General features: G+C 32.1%; 1 protein-coding gene across 2 annotated transcripts in view; it reads left to right on the forward strand.

The window, feature by feature from the left end:
- The window catches only part of tfc (Brevican core protein triforce), a 221,894-nt gene that overhangs the window by 127,585 nt on the left and 72,313 nt on the right, over positions 1 to 21,996 (forward strand). For both annotated transcript variants that reach the window (XM_075304657.1, XM_075304656.1), the window contains exon 3: positions 19,583 to 19,683. In XM_075304657.1, coding sequence (XP_075160772.1) covers positions 19,583 to 19,683 — 101 coding nt within the window. The remainder of the gene's footprint in view (positions 1 to 19,582; positions 19,684 to 21,996) is intronic.

Below are 21,996 nucleotides of genomic sequence, written 5' to 3' on the forward strand. Positions count from 1 at the left end.
TAGATTGTAGTGTAGATTTTTGAAGCTTGTTTTTTGGCATATTAATTAGAAAAATTTCCAATTACAGGGTTATACAATTATATGTGTATTTTTTTTTAGAACTGGCGTTCGAATGTTTAATACATTTTCTTGAATTTGTCAAAAAATATTTAATTATTTTTTTTTTGATAAATATACAGAATTTGGGGCAAATATTAGACCTATTCTTAAAATAGTTTTGTTGTTTTTGCTTACGAAATATTTTTCCTGTACAGCAGACTTTTCTGATGTGTCTACTAAACAATCTTTGTGCGTATATTAGTAAAATGTGGAGCTTAAAAAAAGTATGGCAAAGACTTTCATAGCATTTTTGACATTGCATAATAAAAAAAAAAACAATTCCTAACCCTGGAAATTCTCACAAATAAAAATAAAGTAAAATCAAATGGACCACACACCATATAAATAATTTAATTGATTTGTCATCGAACGAGTAGAATCACTGAACTTTACAAATTTCTTATGCACTCATAGATGTATAGTATAACAAATTATTTCCATTAAATGAAGATTTCCAATCTTAAAGCAAATACACCTGAAATGAAGACAACATTCCAAGCAAGTGCAAGAAATAAAAAAAGAATTTAAATATTAATGGCAGCAAAAGATTTAGCAATATGAGAAATGAAACTCAAGAAGAACTAAAAAATCAAATTTCAATTAAATACTAAAACAAAAGTAATGGGAATAGAAACTAGTTTTCTTTGCAATTAAGTTAAAAAAAACACTTATCCAAGATGTTTGTCCACCATCACCAGCTTGGTAACATCATAGTCATCATATCATCAATTATATACACATATTTTTTTGAATTCTAGTTTTAATTATATTAGACAAAGACAATATGATTATTATTGATATTTAACAAAAAAAAAAACATAATAATTTAATTTAAAGTAAAAATGTTTTCTTAATTATCAAAAAAATTAAATAACACCATAGAGGAGTAATCTTGAGTCTTAATCCATATTTATAGCTGAATCTTCTATAGAAATTTTGACAAAACTTTCTATAAAAGTAAAATTTTCACAAAATTATCTATATAAAAAATGATGACAAATTTTTCTGTAGAAAAAAATTTTTGACAAAATATTCTATAGAAATAAAAATTTTTTATAGAAATAAAATTTTGACAAAAATTTCTATAGAAATAAATTTTTGACAAAATTTTCTATAGAAATAAAATTTGGACAAAATATTCTATAGAAATAAAATTTTGACAAAATTTTTCTATGGAAGTAAAATTTTGACAAAATTTTCTATAGCAATAAAATTTTGACAAAATTTTCTATAGAAATAAAATTTTGACAAAATTTTCTATAGAAATAAAATTTTGACAATTTGCTATAGAAATAAAATTTTGAAAAAAAAATTCTATAAAAGTAAAATTTTCACAAAATTGTGTAAAAAAATGCTGACAAATTTTTCTATAAAAAAAATTTTGACAAAATTTTCTATAGAAATAAAATTTTAACAAAATTTTCTATAGAAATGAAATTTTGACAAAATTTTCTATAGAAATAAAATTTTGATAAAATTTTCTATAGAAATAAAATTTTGACAAAATTTTCTATAGAAATAAAATTTTGACAAAATTTTCTATAGAAATAAAATTTTGACAAAATTTTCTATAGAAATAAAATTTTGACAAAATTTTCTATAGAAATAAAATTTTGACAAAATTTTCTATAGAAATAAAATTTTGACAAAATTTTCTATGGAAATAAAATTTTGACAAAATTTTCTATAGAAATACAATTTTGACATAATTTTCTATATAAAAAATGCTGACAAATTTTTCTATAGAAAAAAATTTTGACAAATTTTTCTATAGAAATAAAATTTTGATAAAATTTTCTATAGAAATAAAATGTTGACAAAATTTTCTATAAAAGTAAAATTTTCACAAAATTGTATAAAAAATGCTGACAAATTTTTCTAGAAAAAAAAATCTTGACAAAATTTTTCTAGAAAAAAAAATCTTGACAAAATTTTCTATAGAAATAAAATTTTGACAATATTTTCTATAGAAATAAAATTTTGACAAAATTTTCTATAGAAATAATATTTTGACAAAATTTTCTATAGAAATAAAGTTTTGACAACATTTTCTATAGAAATAATATTTTGACAAAATTGTCTATAGAAATAAAATTTTGACAAAATTTTCTATAGAAATAAAATTTTGATAAAAATTTCTATAGAAATAATATCTTGACAAAATTTTCTATAGAAATAAAATTTTGACAAAATTTTCTATAGAAATAAAATTTTGACAAAATTTTCTATAGAAATAAAATTTTGACAAAGCTTTCTATAGAAATAACATTTTGACAAAATTTTCTATAGAAATAAAATTTTGACAAAATTTTCTATAGAAATAATATTTTGACAAAATTTTCTATAGAAATAAAATTTTGACAAAATTTTCTATATAAATAAAATTTTGACAAAATTTTCTATAGAAATAAAATTTTGACAACATTTTCTATAGAAATAAAATTTTAACAAAATTTTCTATAGAAATAAAATTTGTAAAAAATTTTCTATAGAAATAAAATTTTGATAAAAATTTCTATAGAAATAAAATTTTGACAAAATTTTCTATATAAATAAAATTTTGATGAAATTTTCAATAGAAATAAAATTTTGACAAAATTTTCTATAGAAATAAAATTTTGACAACATTTTCTATACAAATAAAATTTTGACATTTTCTATAGAAATAATATTTTGACAAAATTTTCTATAGAAATAAAATTTGTAAAAAAATTTCTATAGAAATAAAGTTTTGACAACATTTTCTATAGAAATAATATTTTGACAAAATTTTCTATAGAAATAATATTTTGACAAAATTTTCTATAGAAATAAAATTTTGACAAAATTTTCTATAGAAATAAAATTTTGACAATATTTTCTATAGAAACAAAATTTTAACAAAATTTTCTATAGAAATAAAATTTTGACAAAAATTTCTGTAGATATAAAATTTTGACATTTTCTATAGAAATAAAATTTTGACAAAATTTTCTATAGAAATAAAATTTTGACAAAATTTTCTATAGAAATAAAATTTTGCCGAAAATTTTCTATAGAAATAAAATTTAGCAAAATTTCTATAGAAATAAAATTTTGACAACATTTTCTATAGAAATAAAATTTTGAAAAAATTTTCTATAGAAATAAAGTTTTGACAACATTTTCTATAAAAATAATATTTTGACAAAATTTTCTATAGAAATAAAATTTTGACAAAATTTTCTATAGAAATAAAATTTTGGCAAAATTTTCTATAGAAATAACATTTTGATAACATTTTCTATAGAAATAAAATTTTAACAAAATTTTCTATAGAAATAAAATTTGTAAAAAATTTTCTATAGAAATAAAATTTAGACAAATTTTTCTATAGAAATAAAATTTAGACAAAGTTGTTTATAGAAATAAAATGTTGACAAACTATAGAAATAAAATTTTGACAAAATTTTCTATAGAAATAAAATTTTGACAAAATTTTCTATAGAAATAAAATTTTGACAAAATTTTCTATAGAAATAAAATTTTGACAAAATTTTCTATAGAAATGAAATTTTGACAAAATTTTCTATAGAAATACAATTTTGACAAAATTTTCTATAGAAATAAAATTTTGACAAAATTTTCTATAGAAATAAAATTTGTAAAAAATTTTCTATAGAAATAAAATTTTGAAAAAATTTTTTTATAGAAAGAAAATTTTGCATTGATTCTATCTCGTATACGGTTTACGTTTCCCTTTTACGGTTCCTCCCCTAAGTCTTATCTTATTAAAATCAACACAGTAATTAATTCTACCCAACACAGTACTTAATTCTGCTTCGGAGCGTTTAGAACAACTCCTACTAGTAATCTATATATTGAAGCCCATATATTGCCTTTAACTGCACAATTTAGATTATCGTTATATAAGCAAGCCCGAATCTACTTATATGAACCCAATGATCCTTTAAGAATAGTTTTTCGGAAATGTCGTAATAGGAAAAAAGTACCTAGAATACCATCAGAGATTTATAGGGTTACTGAGGAGTGTAAAAAACTAGGTCTATTTTCCGAACTACCTAAAACTAACCGTCCGAAACGCTTCTCTCCATGGTTTCTAATGTCAGAATGCGTAGATTTGACCCTTAGTAGATATAACAAACTTCAACATAATTCGATTTTATTTGAAACTTGACATAAGAAAAACTGAGAGGATATGCCTAGCCATGAATTTCTTTACACGGATGCTTCGAAATCACAGGATTGTGTGTCATACGGCGTAGTAGTGAACCAAAGTATTTTGAAAACATCAATTCTTCCTAACCACACTTCAATATTTACCGCTGAATTAATAGCAACATTCGAAGCAATTAAGATAGTCTCCACCAAGAGAGGGAAATTTGCAATTTGTTCTGATTCACTGTCCGCCCATAAAAGGACCATGAATATTACTGCGAACGACTTCTACACAGATTTGATAAGAAGTAAATTGATCGAGAAACATCCTATAATTCTACTTATTTGGACCCCTGGTCACTGCAATATAACAGGTAATGAATTCGCAGATAATGTTGTTAAGCTTAAAAGCTCCTTTGATAGGAACAGAGAATTTTAATTTAAGAGATTCATACAGGTTCGTTCAAGAGCATTTAAAAGCCAATGATATCCTCTTTTTACATTCCAGTCCTTGGTATAGATCAATAAATCCTAGCAGAATTTCAATCAAGGATTACCTAAACTCTGACCTATCAAAACTTTCAAGATTAGACCTAATAAAGATTTTTATACCCTGCGCCACACTGTGGAACAGGGTATTATAAGTTAGTGCATATGTTTGCAACACCCAGAAGGAGACGAGATAGACACATGGTGTCTTTGGCAAAAATGCTCAGGGTGGGCTTCTGAGTCGATATAGCCATGTCCGTCTTTCCGTGAACACAGTTTTAGTCCAATCGACTTCAAATTTGGCACAAATACGTGTTTTGGCTCAGAATAGAACCCTATTGATTTTGGAAGAAATCGTTCAGATTTAGATATAGCTCCCATATACATATTTCGCCCGATATGGACTTATATGGCCCCAGAAGCCAGAGTTTTACCCTAATTTGCTTAAAATTTTGCACAAGAAGAACAATTAGTACTATAGTCAAGTGTGCCAAATTTTATTGAAATCGATTCAGATTTAGATATAGATCCCATATATATATATATATATATATATATATATATATATATATATATATATATATATATATATATATATATATATATATATATATATATATATATATATATATATATATATATATATATATATATATATATATATATATTTCGCCCGATATGGACTTAAATGGCCCCAGAAGCCAGAGTTTTACCCTAATTTGCTTAAAATTTTGCACAAGAAGAACAATTAGTACTATAGTCAAGTGTGCCAAATGTTATTGAAATCGATTCAGATTTAGATATAGATATAGCTCCCATACATATCTTTCGCCCGATAGTCAGATTTTTACCCCAATTTGGTTGAAATTTTGTACTAGGAGTACAATTAGGAGTACAATGACTACACTAGTCAAGTGTGCCAAAATTTATTGAAATCGTTTTAGATATAGCTCCCATGTACATCGTTCGCCCGATTTACACTCATATGACCACAGTGGCCAATCATTTACTGCGATTTAATTGAAATTTTGCACAGGGAGTAGAATTAGCATTGTAGCTATGCGTGCCAAATTTGGTTGAAATCGGTTTAGATTTAATATAGCTCCCATATATAGCTTTCCGATTTGGTTGAAATTTGCCCCCATATAAATGAACCCCCTGATTTGGCTTGCGGAGCCTCTAAGAGAAGCATATTTCATCCGATCCGACTGAAATTTGGTACATGGTGTTAGTATATTGTCTTTAACAAACATGCAAAAATTGATCCACATCGGTCCATAATTATATATTGCCCCCATATAAACCGATCCCCCGATTTGGCATGCGGAGCCTCTAAGGAACGAAAATTTCATCCGATCCGGCTGAAATTTGGTACATGGTGTTAGTATATGGTCTCTAAAAACCTCGCAAAAATTGGTCCACATCGGTCCATAATTATATATAGCCCCCATATAAACCGATCCCCCAATTTGGCTTGCGGAGCCTCTAAAAACGAAAATTTCATCCGATCCAGCTGAAATTTGGTACATGGTGCTGGTATATGTTCTCTAATGACCATGCCAGAATTGGTCCATATCGGTCTATAATTATATATAGGCCTTATATAAAACCATCCCCAGATTTGACCTCCGGAGCATCTTGGAAGAGTAAAATTAATCCGATCCGTTTGAAACTTAGTATGTGGTGTTAGTATATGGTCTCTAACAACCATGCCAGAATTGGTCCATATCGGTTCATAATTATATATAGCCCCCGGGAGCCACCGTGGTGCAATGGTTAGCAAGCCCGCCTTCCATACACAAGGTCGTGGGTTCGATTCCTGCTACGACCGAACACCAAAAAGTTTTTCAGCGGTGGATTATCCCACCTCAGTAATGCTGGTGACATTTCTGAGGGTTTCAAAACTTCTCTGAGTGGTTTCACTGGAATGTGGAACGCCGTTCGGACTCGGCTATCACAATGGACTGAATAGTCTAAGTGTGCCTGATACATCGGGCTGCCACATAACCTAACCTAACCTATATATAGCCCCCATATAAACCGATCCCCAGATTTGACCTCCGGATCCGGTTGAAATTTGATACATTTAGCTTGTGTATGGCCGATAACAACCATGCCAAAATTGGTCCGTATAGATCTATATTATATGTAGCCCCCAAATAATCCGATCCCCAATCACGGAAAAATCACGATTGCCACTCGATGCAAAAATAATCTACCAAAATTTTATTGCCATAGAACATTTCTTGTTGTTGTTTTTTTTTGATTTCAGCTTAAAACCATGCATTGTCTAAACTACAAGTGTAGCTTAACCAACAGAGGAAAAAAATGTTTGTCAAATTTATTTGGGCAAAGCCCTATAGACTGCAAGATGGTTGGATGGACGCACGTTTCGGAATTACCACATTCCTCATCAGCATCCTCTACTTGCAGCTAAACTATCAACCAATTATCAGAATAAATTCAGGCAGTTCATTAAACCCAACAATGAACCACACTTGAACCTTCCGAAAAAAGGTTTTACATGATAGCTGACTTATGCCGAAATAAATTCGTACAAACATAACTCTTTTCCTTTGTCACCGTCAAATCATCGAATTGAGTGCAGTTGGCTGGGTTTATTTTGAGCGTGCTTCCTCTTCTTTCTTTCATTCGTTTTGTTTTGTTATTGTTGGTTTTGTTCTTTAATCATTGTTGTTGTCTTTTTTTTTGATTTCAGCTTAAAATTATGGATTTTGTCAAAAATATTTTGTATTTCTATAGAAAATTTTGTCAAAATTTTGAATTTATACCCTGCGCCACACTGTGGAACAGGGTATTATAAGTTAGTGCATATGTTTGTAACACCCAGAAGGAGACGAGATAGACACATGGTGTCTTTGGCAATAATGCTCAGGGTGGGTCCCTGAGTCGATATAACCATGTCCGTCTGTCCGTCCGTGCGTCCGTGCGTCCGTCCGTCCGTCTGTGATCAAAGTCTAGGTCGCAATTTAAGTCCAATCGCCTTCAAATTTGGCACATGTTCCTAATTTGGGTCAGAATAGAACCCTATTGATTTTGGAAGAAATCGGTTCAGATTTAGATATAGCTCCCATATATATCTTTCGCCCGATATGCACTAATATGGACCCAGCAGCCTGAGTTTTATACCGATTTGCTTGAAATTTTGTACAAACATAACACTTAGTCGTATAGTCAAGTGTGCCAAATTTTATTGAAATCGGTTCAGATTTAGATATAGCTCCCATATATATCTTTCGCCCGATATGGACTTATATGGCCCCAGAAACCAGATTTTTGGCCGAATTTGGTTGAAATTTTTCACTAGGAGTACAATTAGTAGTATAGTCAAGTGTGCAAAATTTGATTGAAATCGGTTCAGATTTAGATATAGCTCCCATATATATCTTTCCGCCGATATGGACTAATATGGTCCTGAAAGCCAAAGTTTTGCCCCAATTTGGTTAAAATTTTGCACAGGGAGTAGATTTAGCATTGTAGCTATGCGTGCCAAATTTGGTTGAAATCGATTCAGATTTTGATATAGCTCCCATGTATAGCTTTCGCCCGATATGCACTTATATGGACCCAGAAGCCAGAGTTTTATCCCGATTAGCTTGAAATTTTGCACAAGGAGTACAATTGGTAGTATAGTCATGTGTGTCAAATTTGATTGAAATCGGTTCAGATTTAGATAAAGCTTTCATATATATTATTCGCCCGATGTGGACTTAATTGGCCCCAGAAGCTAGTTTTGGCCCAATTTGGTTGAACTTTTGCACTAGAAGTACAATTAGTAATATAGTCATATGTGCCAAATTTGATTGAAATCGGTTCAGATTTAGATATAGCTCCCGTATATATGTTTTTCTGATTTCGACAAAAATGGTCAAAATACCAACATTTTCCTTGTCAAATCGCCACTGCTTAGTCGAAAAGTTGTAAAAATGACTCTAATTTTCCTAAACTTCTAACAAATATATCGAGCGATAAATCATAAATAAACTTTTGCGAAGTTTCCTTAAAATTGCTTCAGATTTAAATGTTTCCCATATTTTTATACCCTTCACCACTACTGTGGTACAGGGTATAATAAGTTTGTGCATTTGTATGTAACGCCAAGAAGGAAAAGTCTGAGACCCATCGTTTAGTATACCGATCGTCTTAGAATTAAATTCTGAGTCGATTTAGCGATGTCCGTCTGTCTGTCTGTCTGTCTGTCCGTCTGTCTGTCTGTTGATGTATTTTTGTGTGCAAAGTACAGCTCGCAGTTTTAGTCCGATTGTCCTAACATTTGGTATAGGGTTCTGTTTCGGCTCAAAGACGATCCCTATTGATTTTGGAAAAAATCGGTTCAGATTTAGATATAGCTGCCATATATATTTTTCACCGATCTGGTCATCATTGGCGTGTATATCAACCGATCTTCCTCAAATTCCGTACATCCGAATATTTTATGAGTCTCGAAAAACTTGCAGAATATCAGCCAAATCGGTTCAGATTTAGATATAGCTCCCATATATAGCTTTCGCCCGATTTACACTCATTTGCCCACAGAGGCCAATTTTTTGCTCCGATTTAGTTGAAATTTTGCACAGGTAGTATAATTAGCATTGTAGCTATGCGTGCCAAATTTGGTTGAAATCGGTTCAGATTTAGATATAGCTCCCATATATAGCTTTCGCCCGATTTACACTCATATGACCACAGAGGCCAATTTTTAACTCCGATTTAGTTGAAATTTTGCACAGGGAGTAGAATTAGCATTGTTGCTATGCGTGCCAAATTTGGTTGAAATCGGTTCAGATTTAGATATAGCTCCCATATATATGTTTTTCTGATTTCGACAAAAATGGTCAAAATAGCAACATTTTCCTTGTAAAATCGCCACTGCTTCGTCGAATAGTTGTAAAAATGACTCTAATTTTCCTAAACTTCTAATACATATATATCGAGCGATAAATCATAAATAAACTTTTTCGAAGTTTCCTTAAAATTGTTCAGATTTAAACGTTTCCCATATTTTTTTTTTTTACTAACATTGTGTTCCACCCTAGTGCATTAGCCGACTTAAATTTTGAGTCTATAGATTTTGTAGAAGTCTATCAAATTCTTCCAGATCGAGTGATATTTAAATGTATGTATTTGGGACAAACCTTTATATATAGCCCCCAACACATTTGACGGATGTGATATGGTATCGAAAATTTAGATCTACAAAGTGGTGCAGGGTATAATATAGTCGGCCCCGCCCGACTTAAGACTTTCCTTACTGGTTTTTACTAAAATTGTGTTCCACCCTAGTGCATTAGCCAACTTAAATTTTGAGTCTATAGATTTTGTAAAAGTCTATCAAATTCTGTCCAAATCGAGTGATATTTAAATGTATGTATTTGGGACAAACCTTTATATATAGCACCCAACACATTTGACGGATGTGATATGGTATCGAAAATTTAGATCTACAAAGTGGTGCAGGGTATAATATAGTCGGCCCCGCCCGACTTTAGACTTTCCTTACTTGTTCTATAGAAAATTTTGTCAAAATTTTGTATTTCTATAGAAAATTTTGTCAACATTTTATGTCTTTAGGAAATTATGTCAAAATATAATTTCTATACAAAATTGTGTCAAGAATTTATTTCTATTGAAATTTTTGTCAAAATTTTATTTCCGTAGAAAATTTTGTCAAAATGTTATTTCTATAGAAATTTTATGAAGCATTTTATAGTTGGAGAGGAATATATTGCAAAATCTGCCAAAACATCAATAATTCTACCAATCTACCAAACAGTAAAAAATGCCATTTTTGGTAGACTCGTGTTCATAATTGTATATAGCCCCCATATAAAGCGACCTCCATATTTATAATTACAGCAGAAAAGTTCATATCGGTTCGTAATTATTTCTTTTCTATATATACCGGTCATGGACTGAATATATACGTATTTAATCGACCTTTCTATTGTCTACTATATATCCCGCATGGACTAACTTACAATTTAGAAGATGATGTTAAAACGATTTAAGATGCCTTGCCATCGGCCGCAACTCAAGTAATTTAATTGTGGATGACCGTCTTTAGTAGAAGTTTCTACGCAATCCATGGTGGAGGGTACATAAGATTCGGCCTGACCGAACTTACGGCCGTATATACTTGTTTTTCAATTCGTTTTTATCATATTTCACTTAAAACGGCCTAATGGTCTATTTGCTGGGTTAATTATTCCCCTGTCTTCAAATATTATTGGCGACTTAAAATACTAGATTTGTTGTTTTTTGTCTTTTTGGAATGTCATTTGTCATTGAGAGAGTAACATATGTGAAAATTGACACTTCACTTCAGTTAATTAAATTAGCGCGCTAATGAAGTGGACTTATATAAGACATCTTAAAATCCATAATTTGCAATGTCTTTGTCATTGTAGATAATTTAATTCACACTTCATAGTGTCATACGGAAATTTTGAAATCATTAAATTAATTTAACCTATCTGTTCATTCGTCCATGGAAGGATGCAAGTTGACCACCAGTCATCGTTACAATTTAAATTAAACTTGTAGTTTCATTAAGGCCAATGATTTTCCGATCTGTTAAATTTATTTCATACGTAGATAATTAAAGCACCGGTTTTCACAAATTGGTGAATTTTTAAAGCAGTCAGAAACTAAAATGCATAGAAATAAAATGTAGCATACACGGGGAAAAAATATTGTCCTGAGGCCAAAATAAAAACAAGTATATATGGCTGTAAGTTCGGCCAGGCTGAATGTTATGTACCCTCCACCATGGATTGCGTAGAAACTTCTACGAAAGACTGTCATCCAAAATGGAATTACTTGGGTTGTGGTATCTTAAATCGTTTCCTAAATTGTGAGTTAGTCCATACGTGCTATATATCATACAAAAAAGTTATGTACAGGTAAGTCTACAAATAATTACGAATCGATATGGACTTTTTGCACGATACGTAGAGAGCCAGAATTGAAATATGGGCGTCGCGTATATGGGGGCTATATACAATTATGAGCTTGATGTGGACCAATTTTTGTGTGCTTAGGGATTGATTTATCTGAGGGCTAGATATAACTAGAGACCGATATGGACCTAGTTAGGCATGGTTGTTAACGGCCATATACTAACACAATGTACCAAATTTCAACTGCGTCGTATGAAATTTGCTCCTCCATGAGGCTCCAAAACCAAATCTCGGGATCGGTTTGTATGGGGGCTATATATGATTATGGACTGATATGGACCACCTTTGGCATGGTTGTTAAATATCATATACTACCACCACGTACCAAATTTCAACCAGATCGGATTAATTTTGCTTCTCCAAAAGGCACCGGAGGACAAATCTGGGGACCGGTTTATACACGCAAAGAAAAAAAAACGTTTGGAAAACGTGTACCGAAAACGTTTTTCTTTTGTTAGAGTTTTTTGAATTGCTTCGAAAAGTATATACTTTTATCACCAAAAAAATTCGTTTGTTACAAAATTTTTATTTTTTCAATAAAAAAGTTATTTTTGAACCAACAACACAGTCCATTTCGTTTATATCAAACACTATTCTTTTCTGACTTTAGGTCTTTAATAAGACACATTTTACAGTTCATAGTAAAAATTTAATATAGTAGAATGTAATGTTGAACATTTTATCGGATTCTTCCGACCATATCTGGAATATATATAAAAAACAAAAACCTTTGGTCGAAGCAGGGATTGAACCCACGACCCTTGGCATGCAAATCCGACTTAGCAACCACTGATCCACGGTGCCAAACTAAATGTATTTTTCTGTTAAATAAACTTTGTTTAATCGGCTCGTGGGCGCCGCAAGCTATGCTATATTAATATAACTTATATGGATAATTAGCTATTGATGACAATAACAGCTACGTAGCTCAGTGGATAGTGTGCTGCCTTACAAATTGCATGGTCCGCGGTTCGATTCTCAGTCCAGGCGAAAGGTAAAAAAAATTTTAAAAATTTATAAAATTGTATAATTTCTTCTACATTGTTTGTATTACAGAAAAATGTGCTAAGAACTAAAAAACTTCGTGAAAGTGAGAAAGATGTGAGGGAAAATGCAATTAGCCAGAAAAATTATTTTTTTGAGTTAGTCTTTATGAAATTTTACATCCTGGAAAAGAATAAACGTTTATCACAAAATGTATATACTTTTCTTCCAAATACACTTCCTTTCAACGATAAGCAAATGAGAAACGAACTTTGTTTGTCTAAAATTTCGTTTGGGAGGAAAGAATTATTTTTTTGCGTGTACACACAAAAAAAATTTCACGAAAATTTTTCAAATTGAAATTTTAATTGAGTTTTAAAAAATATTCAATTAAAAATTTAATTGATTCAACAAATTTTTTTAATTGAAACAAAAATCAATCACAACAAGTGAGGAAAGTCTAAAGTCGGGCGGGGCCGACTATATTATACCCTGCACCACTTTGTAGATCAAAATTTTCGATACCATATCACATCCGTTAAATGTGTTGGGGGCTATACATAAAGGTTTGTCCCAAATACATACATTTAAATATCACTCGATCTGGCAGAATTTGATAGACTTTTACAAAATCTATAGACTCAAAATTTAAGTTGGCTAATGCACTAGGGTGGAACACAATGTTAGTAAAAAACCAGTAAGGAAAGTCTAAAGTCGGGCGGGGCCGACTATATTATACCCTGCACCACTTTGTAGATCTAAATTTTCGATACCATATCACATCCGTCAAATGTGTTGGGGGCTATATATAAAGGTTTGTCCCAAATACATACATTTAAATATCACTCGATCTGGAAGAATTTGATAGACTTCTACAAAATCTATAGACTCAAAATTTAAGTCGGCTAATGCACTAGGGTGGAACACAATGTTAGTAAAAAAATATGGGAAACATCTAAATCTGAAGCAATTTTAAGGAAACTTCGCAAAAGTTTATTTATGATTTATCGCTCGATATATATGTATCAGAAGTTTAGGAAAATTAGAGTCATTTTTATAACTGTTCGACCAAGCAGTGGCGATTTAACAAGGAAAATGTTGGTATTTTGACCATTTTTGTCGAAATCAGAAAAACATATATATGGGAGCTACATCTTAATCTGAACCGATTTCAATCAAATTTAGCACACATTACTACACTACCAATTGTACTCCTTGTGCAAAATTTCAAGCTAATCGGGATAAAACTCTGGCTTCTGGGTCCATATAAGTGCATATCGGGCGAAAGATATATATGGGAGCTATATCTAAATCTGAATCGATTTCAATCAAATTTAACACGCATAGCTACAATGCTAAATCTACTCCCTGTGCAAAATTTCAACCAAATTGGGCCAAAAATCTGGCTTTTACGACCATATTAGTCCATATTGGGCCAAAGATATATATGGGAGCTATATATAAATCTGAACCGATTTCAATCAAATTTTGCACACTTGACTATACTACTAATTGTACTCCTAGTGCAAAATTTCAACCCAATTCGGCCAAAAATCTGGCTTCTGGGGCCATATAAGTCCATATCGGGCGAAAGATATATATATATGGAAGCTATATCAAAATCTGAATCGATTTCAATCAAATTTAGCACGCATAGCTACAATGCTAAATCTATTCCCTGTGCAAAATTTCAACTAAATCGGAGCAAAAAATTGGCCTCTGTGGTCATATGAGTGTAAATCGGGCGGAAGCTATATATGGGAGCTATATCTAAATCTGAACCGATTTCAACCAAATTTTGCACACATAGCTACAATGCTAATTCTACTCCCTGTGCAAAATTTCAATTAAATCGGAGGAAAAGATTGGCCTCTGTGGTCATTTGAGTGTAAATCGGGCGAAAGCTATATATGGGAGCTATATCTAAATCTGAACCGATATCAACCAAATTTGACACGCATGGCTATAATGCTAATTCTACTCCCTGTGCAAAATTTCAACTAAATCGGAGCAAAAAATTGGCCTCTGTGGTCATTTGAGTGTAAATCGGGCGAAAGCTATATATGGGAGCTATATCTAAATCTGAACCGATTTCAACCAAATTTGAAACGCATAGCTATAATGCTAATTCTACTCCCTGTGCAAAATTTCAACTACATCGGAGCAAAAAATTGGTTTCTGTGGGCAAATGAGTGTAAATCGGGCGAAAGCTATATATGGGAGCTATATCTAAATCTGAACCGATTTGGCTGATATTTTGCAAGTTTTTCGAGACTCATAAAATATTCGGATGTACGGAATTTTAGGAAGATCGGTTGACATACACGCCAATTATGACCAGATCGGTGAACAATATATATGGCGGCTATATCTAGATCTGAACCGATTTTTTCCAAAATCAATAGGGATCATCTTTGAGCCGAAAATGGACCCTATACCAAATTTTAGGACAATCGGACTAAAACTGCGAGCTGTACTTTGCACACAAAAATACATCAACAGACAGATAGACGGACAGACAGACAGACAGACAGACAGACAGACGGACATCGCTAAATCGACTCAGAATTTAATTCTAAGACGATCGGTATACTAAACGATGGGTCTCCGACTTTTCCTTCTTGGCGTTACATACAAATGCACAAACTTATTATACCCTGTACCACAGTAGTGGTGAAGGGTATACAAATATTCCATGCGCATCCCCAAAAACTTGGCCAGCGGACTTTTGAGTCTTTCCATGCTTCGTAGACGGTTCACCGGTCGCTGTCCACTCAGCCGACTGTCGATTGAACTCAGGAGTGTAGTGATGGAGCCATGTTTCATCCATTGTCACATATCGATGGAAAAACTCGGGTGTATTACTACGAGTTAACAGCTGCAAACACCGCTCAGTATCATCAATACGTTTTTGTTTTTGGTCAAATGTGAGCTCGCGCGGCACCCAGTTTGCACAGAGCTTCCGCATCTCCAAATATTGATGAAGGATATGACCAACACGTTCCTTTGATCTCTTTAAGGTCTCTGCTATCTCGACAACTTCATTTTACGGTCATTAAAAATCATATTGTGGATTTTTTTTATGTTTTCGTCGGTAACCACCTCTTTCGGTTGTCCACTGCGTTCATCGTCCTCCGTGCTCATTTCACCACGCTTGAATTTTGCATACCAATCAATTATTGTTGATTTCCCTTGGGCAGAGTCCGGAAACTCATTATCAAGCCAAGTTTTTGCTTCCACCGTATTTTTTTCCCTTCAGAAAACAGTATTTGATCAAAACACGAAATTCCTTTTTTTCCATATTTTTCACAATAACAAAAGTTGCTTCACAAAAGACGCTCTATTTCACAAACTAATTGACTTACAGACGTCAAATTTTGACACGAATCATTAGAAGGTTGGTACTATATAAAAAAATAATATGCCTTTAATACTAGCGACGCCATCTATGTGTCACACCGGGGACTTATCAGCCAAACTGTTAATGTACATGGTCTTTATGGCCATGTAAAGGTTCTAGACATGTCTATACTTAACCTATAAAAATACTTTTTATACCCTCCACCATAGGATGGGGGTATATTAACTTTGTCATTCCGTTTGTAACACATCGAAATATTGCTCTAAGACCCCATAAAGTATATATATTCTGGGTCGTGGTGAAATTCTGAGTCGATGTGAGCATGTCCGTCCGTCCGTCTGTTGAAATCACGCTAACTTCCGAACTAAACAAGCTATCGACTTGAAACTTGGCACAAGTAGTTGTTATTGATGTAGGTCGGATGGTATTGCAAATGGGCCATATCGGTTCACTTTTACGTATAGCCCCTATATAAACGGACCCCCAAATTTGGCTTGCGATTGCTCTAAGAGGAGCAAATTTCATCCGATCCGGCTGAAATTTGGTACAAGATGTTAGTATATGGTCTCTAACAACCATGCAAAAATTGGTCCACATCGGTCCATAATTATATATAGCCCCCATATAAACCGATTCCCAGATTTGGCTTGCGGAGCCTCAAAGAGAAGCAAATTTCATCCGATACGACTGAAATTTGGTACATGGTATTAGTATATGGTCTTTAACAACCATGCAAGAATTGGTCCATATCGGTCCATAATTATATATAGCCCCCATATAAACTGATTCCCAGATTTGGTTTGCGGATCCTCTAAGAGAAGCAAATTTCATCCGATCCGGCTGAAATTTGGTACATGGTATTAGTATATAGTCTCTAAGAACCATTCAAAAATTGATCCATATCAGTCTATAATTATATATAGACCCTATATAAACCGATCCCCAGATTTGAACTCCGGAGCCACTTGGACGAGCAAAATTTATCCGATCTGGTTGAAATTTGCAACGTGGTGTTAATATATGGCCGCTAATAACCATGCCAAAATTGGTCCATATCGGTCTATAGTTATATTTAGCCGATCCCCAATCACACAAAAATTGGTCCATATCGGTTCATAATCATGCTTGTCACTTGAGCAAAAAAAAAATCTAGCAAAATTTGTCGAAATTTTATTCCTATAGGAAATTTTGTCAAATTTTATTTCTATAGATAATTTTGCAAAATTTTATTTCTGTAGAAAATGTTGTCAAAATTTTAATTCTATAGAGAATGTTGTCAAAATTTTAAAGCTTTTGAAAATTTTGTAAAAATTTTATTTCTATAGAAAATTTTGTCCAAATTTTACTTCTATAGAAAATGTTGTCAACATTTTATTTTGTCAAAATTTTATTTCTATAGAAAATTTTGTCAAACTTAATTATATACGTATTTAATCGGTCATTTTAAGTTTAATATATACCACGTATGGACTACGTGGTATATATTACGGTATTAGGAAGTTTTAAGATACCTTGTCATCGGCAAAAGTTACCACAACCCAAGTAAATCGATTGTGGATGACAGTTTTCAGTAGAAGTTTCTACGCAATCCATGGTGGAGGGTACATAAGCTTCGGCCTGGCCGAACTTACGGCCGTATATACTTGTTTCGCTGTAAAAAAGTCAAAAAATTGAATGGTCAGGTACATGATTTTCCCAACCATTTAATGGTCTCAAACTCTATCATTTAAATGATAGAACATGTTTGTGGTATTTGAGAACCATTCAAATGCTTATTGCCACCATACATTTTTCTCCACTCGAAAATTAGTTTTACAAAGACAAAATACATGGTTGTCGCGGCAATAACATGCTCTAGATAAGCATTAAATGAATGCGGCAACCACACGCAGAGAAGGAATATGATCACCTTAAACATGTTTCAAGAGCAAAATGTTATTTTTGTATGGTGACCATGTAACATGTTCGCTGCAACCATGTTATTTTCTTGGAAGTTATGTATCTGTTTTCGGAAAGCATGTTATGTTTGGCGAAAAAACAACATTTTTGCGACGAAGATGTTACATGGTCACCATCCAAAAATAACATTTTGCTCTTCAAACATGTTTGAGGTGATCGTATTCCGTCTCTGGCTGCATGTCCAAACATGGATTTTCTGTACGTGTAGCCGAGTCCGAACGGCATTCCACATTGCAGTGAAACCACACGGTTGAAAAAGACTGTTTTTCATATGTTTGGCTATAAACATTATATGTTTGGAACACAAATTTTTACACACAATATTTTTGAGTGCAAGCATATAATGTTCATAAACTAGCATAACATGTTTGGGACATATATGTTAATATGTTAGAACATATTATGTTTGGGACATAAAATGTTTGTAAATATAATATGCTTGAATGCAAACATATATTAATTTAGAAATAGCCTATAAACATATATGTGTTTAGTAGCTTGGAGCACTATTTAACAGGGAGCGATATTGAATTAAGTTGGTGGTTGTTGCTTGTTATTACAAAATTAACATTTTATTTTTCTTTGGGCAATTGATCAGCTACTTCTTTGATCCTTACAAACTGTGTGGTCCGCTGTTCGAATCCTCGTCCGGCAAAATTAAAATAAAAAAAATCACAAAATGGAATAATTTCTTCTACAATGTTTGTATTACAGAAAAAGGTGCTAAGAACTAAAAAATCTCGTGGAAGTGAGAAAGATGTCGGGAAATATACAATTGGGCAGAAACAAAATTTTGAGCATTCAGGTCGAAAACCTATGTTGTTAGCACCTATATTACCTGTTTATTTTCGTAATTCATTATGATTGTAAATATATAAATAAATAAATAAAATTTTGAGCACAATATTGTTTGGGAGAATTTTTTTAAGCATATAATATTTTTGGGTGCAAAATGCTTCCAAACATATTATATGCTCACATAATAATATATTGTTTTTTGGAAGACAACATTGTTGAATTTGGATGCAAAAATACAAAATGTTTGGAACTTAGACTACCCAAACATATATTGTTTAGACCAATATGCTTTCAAACATATCATATATTGGTAGAGATCAAACATATAAATGTTTGGGAAATACCCAAAAATGTATATGCTTGAAGCAAAATATGTTTGGGAGTATATGTTACAGAAGCGATTTTTTGTGAGGGTGCACTTAGAGAAGCTTTGAAACCCTTTGAAATGTCACCAGCATTACTGAGGTGGGATAGTCCAACGCTGGTGTTCGGTCGAAGCAGGAATCAAGCCCACGACCTTGTGTATGCAAGGCGGGCATGCTAACCATTGCATTACGATGGCTTACACTGAATTTGCATATGATGCCAATTCAGTGTTTTGGATTTGAATTACCAAATAAATAATTTTTAATTTAATTTAATTTTTGACAAATAAATAATTTTTAAAACTTTGTATGAAACGTTTGTCTGGAACGTTTGACATAAATATTTTTAATTTTTCCTAATTTATTATATTTAAGAAAATAATATTTTTTAATTTTCTTTATTTTTACAGATTGTCCACATTGTGTCGATGAGACGCAATACATGAACAAATGGACTATGCCTCTGCTAAAACTTGGCGAAAAACGCTATTATCTTGGCATCTTTTTCAAGGTAAGTCACATTCCTTGCAATATCAGCTTAAGTACGAATGAGACAAGCGCGTGTGTGTGGACCACTGAACGTTTATGAATAAACGATGATGATGGGCAGAAAAGTTCTTAGCTGGAACTTGTAGACGCGATCTTTGAAATGAAGCCCATTACTAATGGTGCTGATGATGATAATCGCCTACAAGTTGGTTGGAGGCTTACCATCTTTAGTTAACTGACATATTTTCATATTAAGAATCTGTTTCGTATGGTCATATGAATTTCTTGATAATTCAAATCAATTCTATACTCACAATAGATGCTAATCAATTCTACCCTGAAGTAAAATAAACCACAAAAAAGCGAATGGACAATCTCTTCATTGTGCAAGATATATGGCTCTAAGACCAAATCATTTCCAGCCCCTTTGTTGAATGTTTACAATTATTCGAGCATACGAAAAAAACAGAAAAACTAGAAAACTTGTTCAATTTGAATACCAATCATATTCATATTCATGATGTTTGGAATATTGCATATATTTCATGTGATTTGTATAACATTCGTATAAATTTCAAACTTATACAGGTGGCCGTTGATGTTGTCAGTGTGAACGCATTGTAATTTGATAATGTCGCCCTATAGTATGGAGAAAAAGTTCAAAGGGTATTAGGTAGTCCCCCGTGTTTTTGTTTTGATTCTTGTATATTCACTGCTATGATGCATCATCGTCGCTTCGTCATAAGACGGAAGTTCAAAATTAACGGTAATTGTCATAAACTGATTAATTCTATAAACCATTTGCGAAATTAATTTATTAGTTTTGAGTTTATGTTTTGATCATCAGAAAATGTAAACAAACACATGAATTTTTCAAATAACTCGGATATCGACTACAAAGAATTTCCGGTTCATTTAGATTACCACGTGATCTGAGAACGATAAATTTCCGGTTCATTTGGACATGGCTTAACACTCAAAAAACTGTGAACCCATCAGGAAGGAACATTTTTGTTAATTTTAGAAAATGTTAACTAAAGTGTATGGCAAACGCAGATGTCACTCTGATTTCACAAAAATAAGTAAATAAGTTTTCCACAAATTCAAAAAAAATTATTAAAAATATTTTTTTTTTTCACTTTCGTAGTTTTAAGCAAAAAAAAATGCAAAAATGTCTATAGTAACATACAAAGTTCAAAATGTAAAATTTGTAGGACAAAGGAATTTTGAAAATTTTTATGCTTCATATGTGTATATTTTTTCCCAATTTTAAAGTTCATTTAACTAACGTACACAAACAATTATTAATGACAAGGTAACTTTTTCAAAATCACATAATTCCATTGACTCAAATAGAATTAATTTGGCTTTATAGTCATACTAGCGTAACCCGGCCCGCTGCGCCTTCCGAAGCGTATTTGGAGGAGTATTTTGCGTTAACTTAGTCAACTATATCCTTCATGCTGAAAACAAATTCGAAAAGATTTGAATTCTTTTAAACAAATCGGACTACTTAATTTTTCGTTTATAGGTACAAATACGGCGGGAGAGGGTGTACCTTCTATATTTCTTGTGTTCTATATTTCTTGTGAATTTTAAGCGTGTTTTTTCAAGGAAAGGTATCCTTCTCCTCAACATATCTTAAAATTAAGCACTATATTATAATATCATACAATAAATCGGAAAAAGAAAAAGTAGTAAAAAATTTTACCACATTAACATTTGCTAAAATGTTGGAAAATGATGCACTCTCTACTTTGGCTGCCAATTTCATGCAAATTTAAGTTCTTTACTAAAAAGAAGTCTGGCAGAAGCCTGTGCAAAAATCATAAAATTATGTACTCAGTTCCCATTTACGGACAACCCTCTACTTTCAATTTAAGAAAAAAAAAAAAAAAAAACGGACAAAAGGGAACCCTCTCCCCACCTTCGCTCCACTCCGACCTGATATCGGACTATCACGTACCCTATATTAATTTCACAACTACTCAATGGACCCTATAAATTCTATAGAAGTAAATCGACAAAGTTTATTTCAATTTTCCCCTTCCCCAACCAGATATCGAAAAATCATATACTAATTTAAAAATCATGTATAAATTTAATCACCTCCTTCCACGTTCCCTGTAAATTTCAAGTAGATCGGAGATGTTTAAATTTTGCTCTATTGTTTTCAAGGGACGCCACTTTCCCCGATACAATATCGACAAAAACCGTAGTGAATAGCACCCCTAACCTTCCCTGAAAGTTCTTGAAACTTTCCTTCAAGTGTGGGGCAAGGAAGGTTGCCTCTTCGTTCATAATCTTCCCCCACCGCCTTTCTATTTCAAGAAAA

The sequence above is a fragment of the Haematobia irritans genome, chromosome 4 (genome assembly GCF_050003625.1).
Source record: "Haematobia irritans isolate KBUSLIRL chromosome 4, ASM5000362v1, whole genome shotgun sequence".
Lineage (NCBI taxonomy): Eukaryota > Metazoa > Arthropoda > Insecta > Diptera > Muscidae > Haematobia > Haematobia irritans.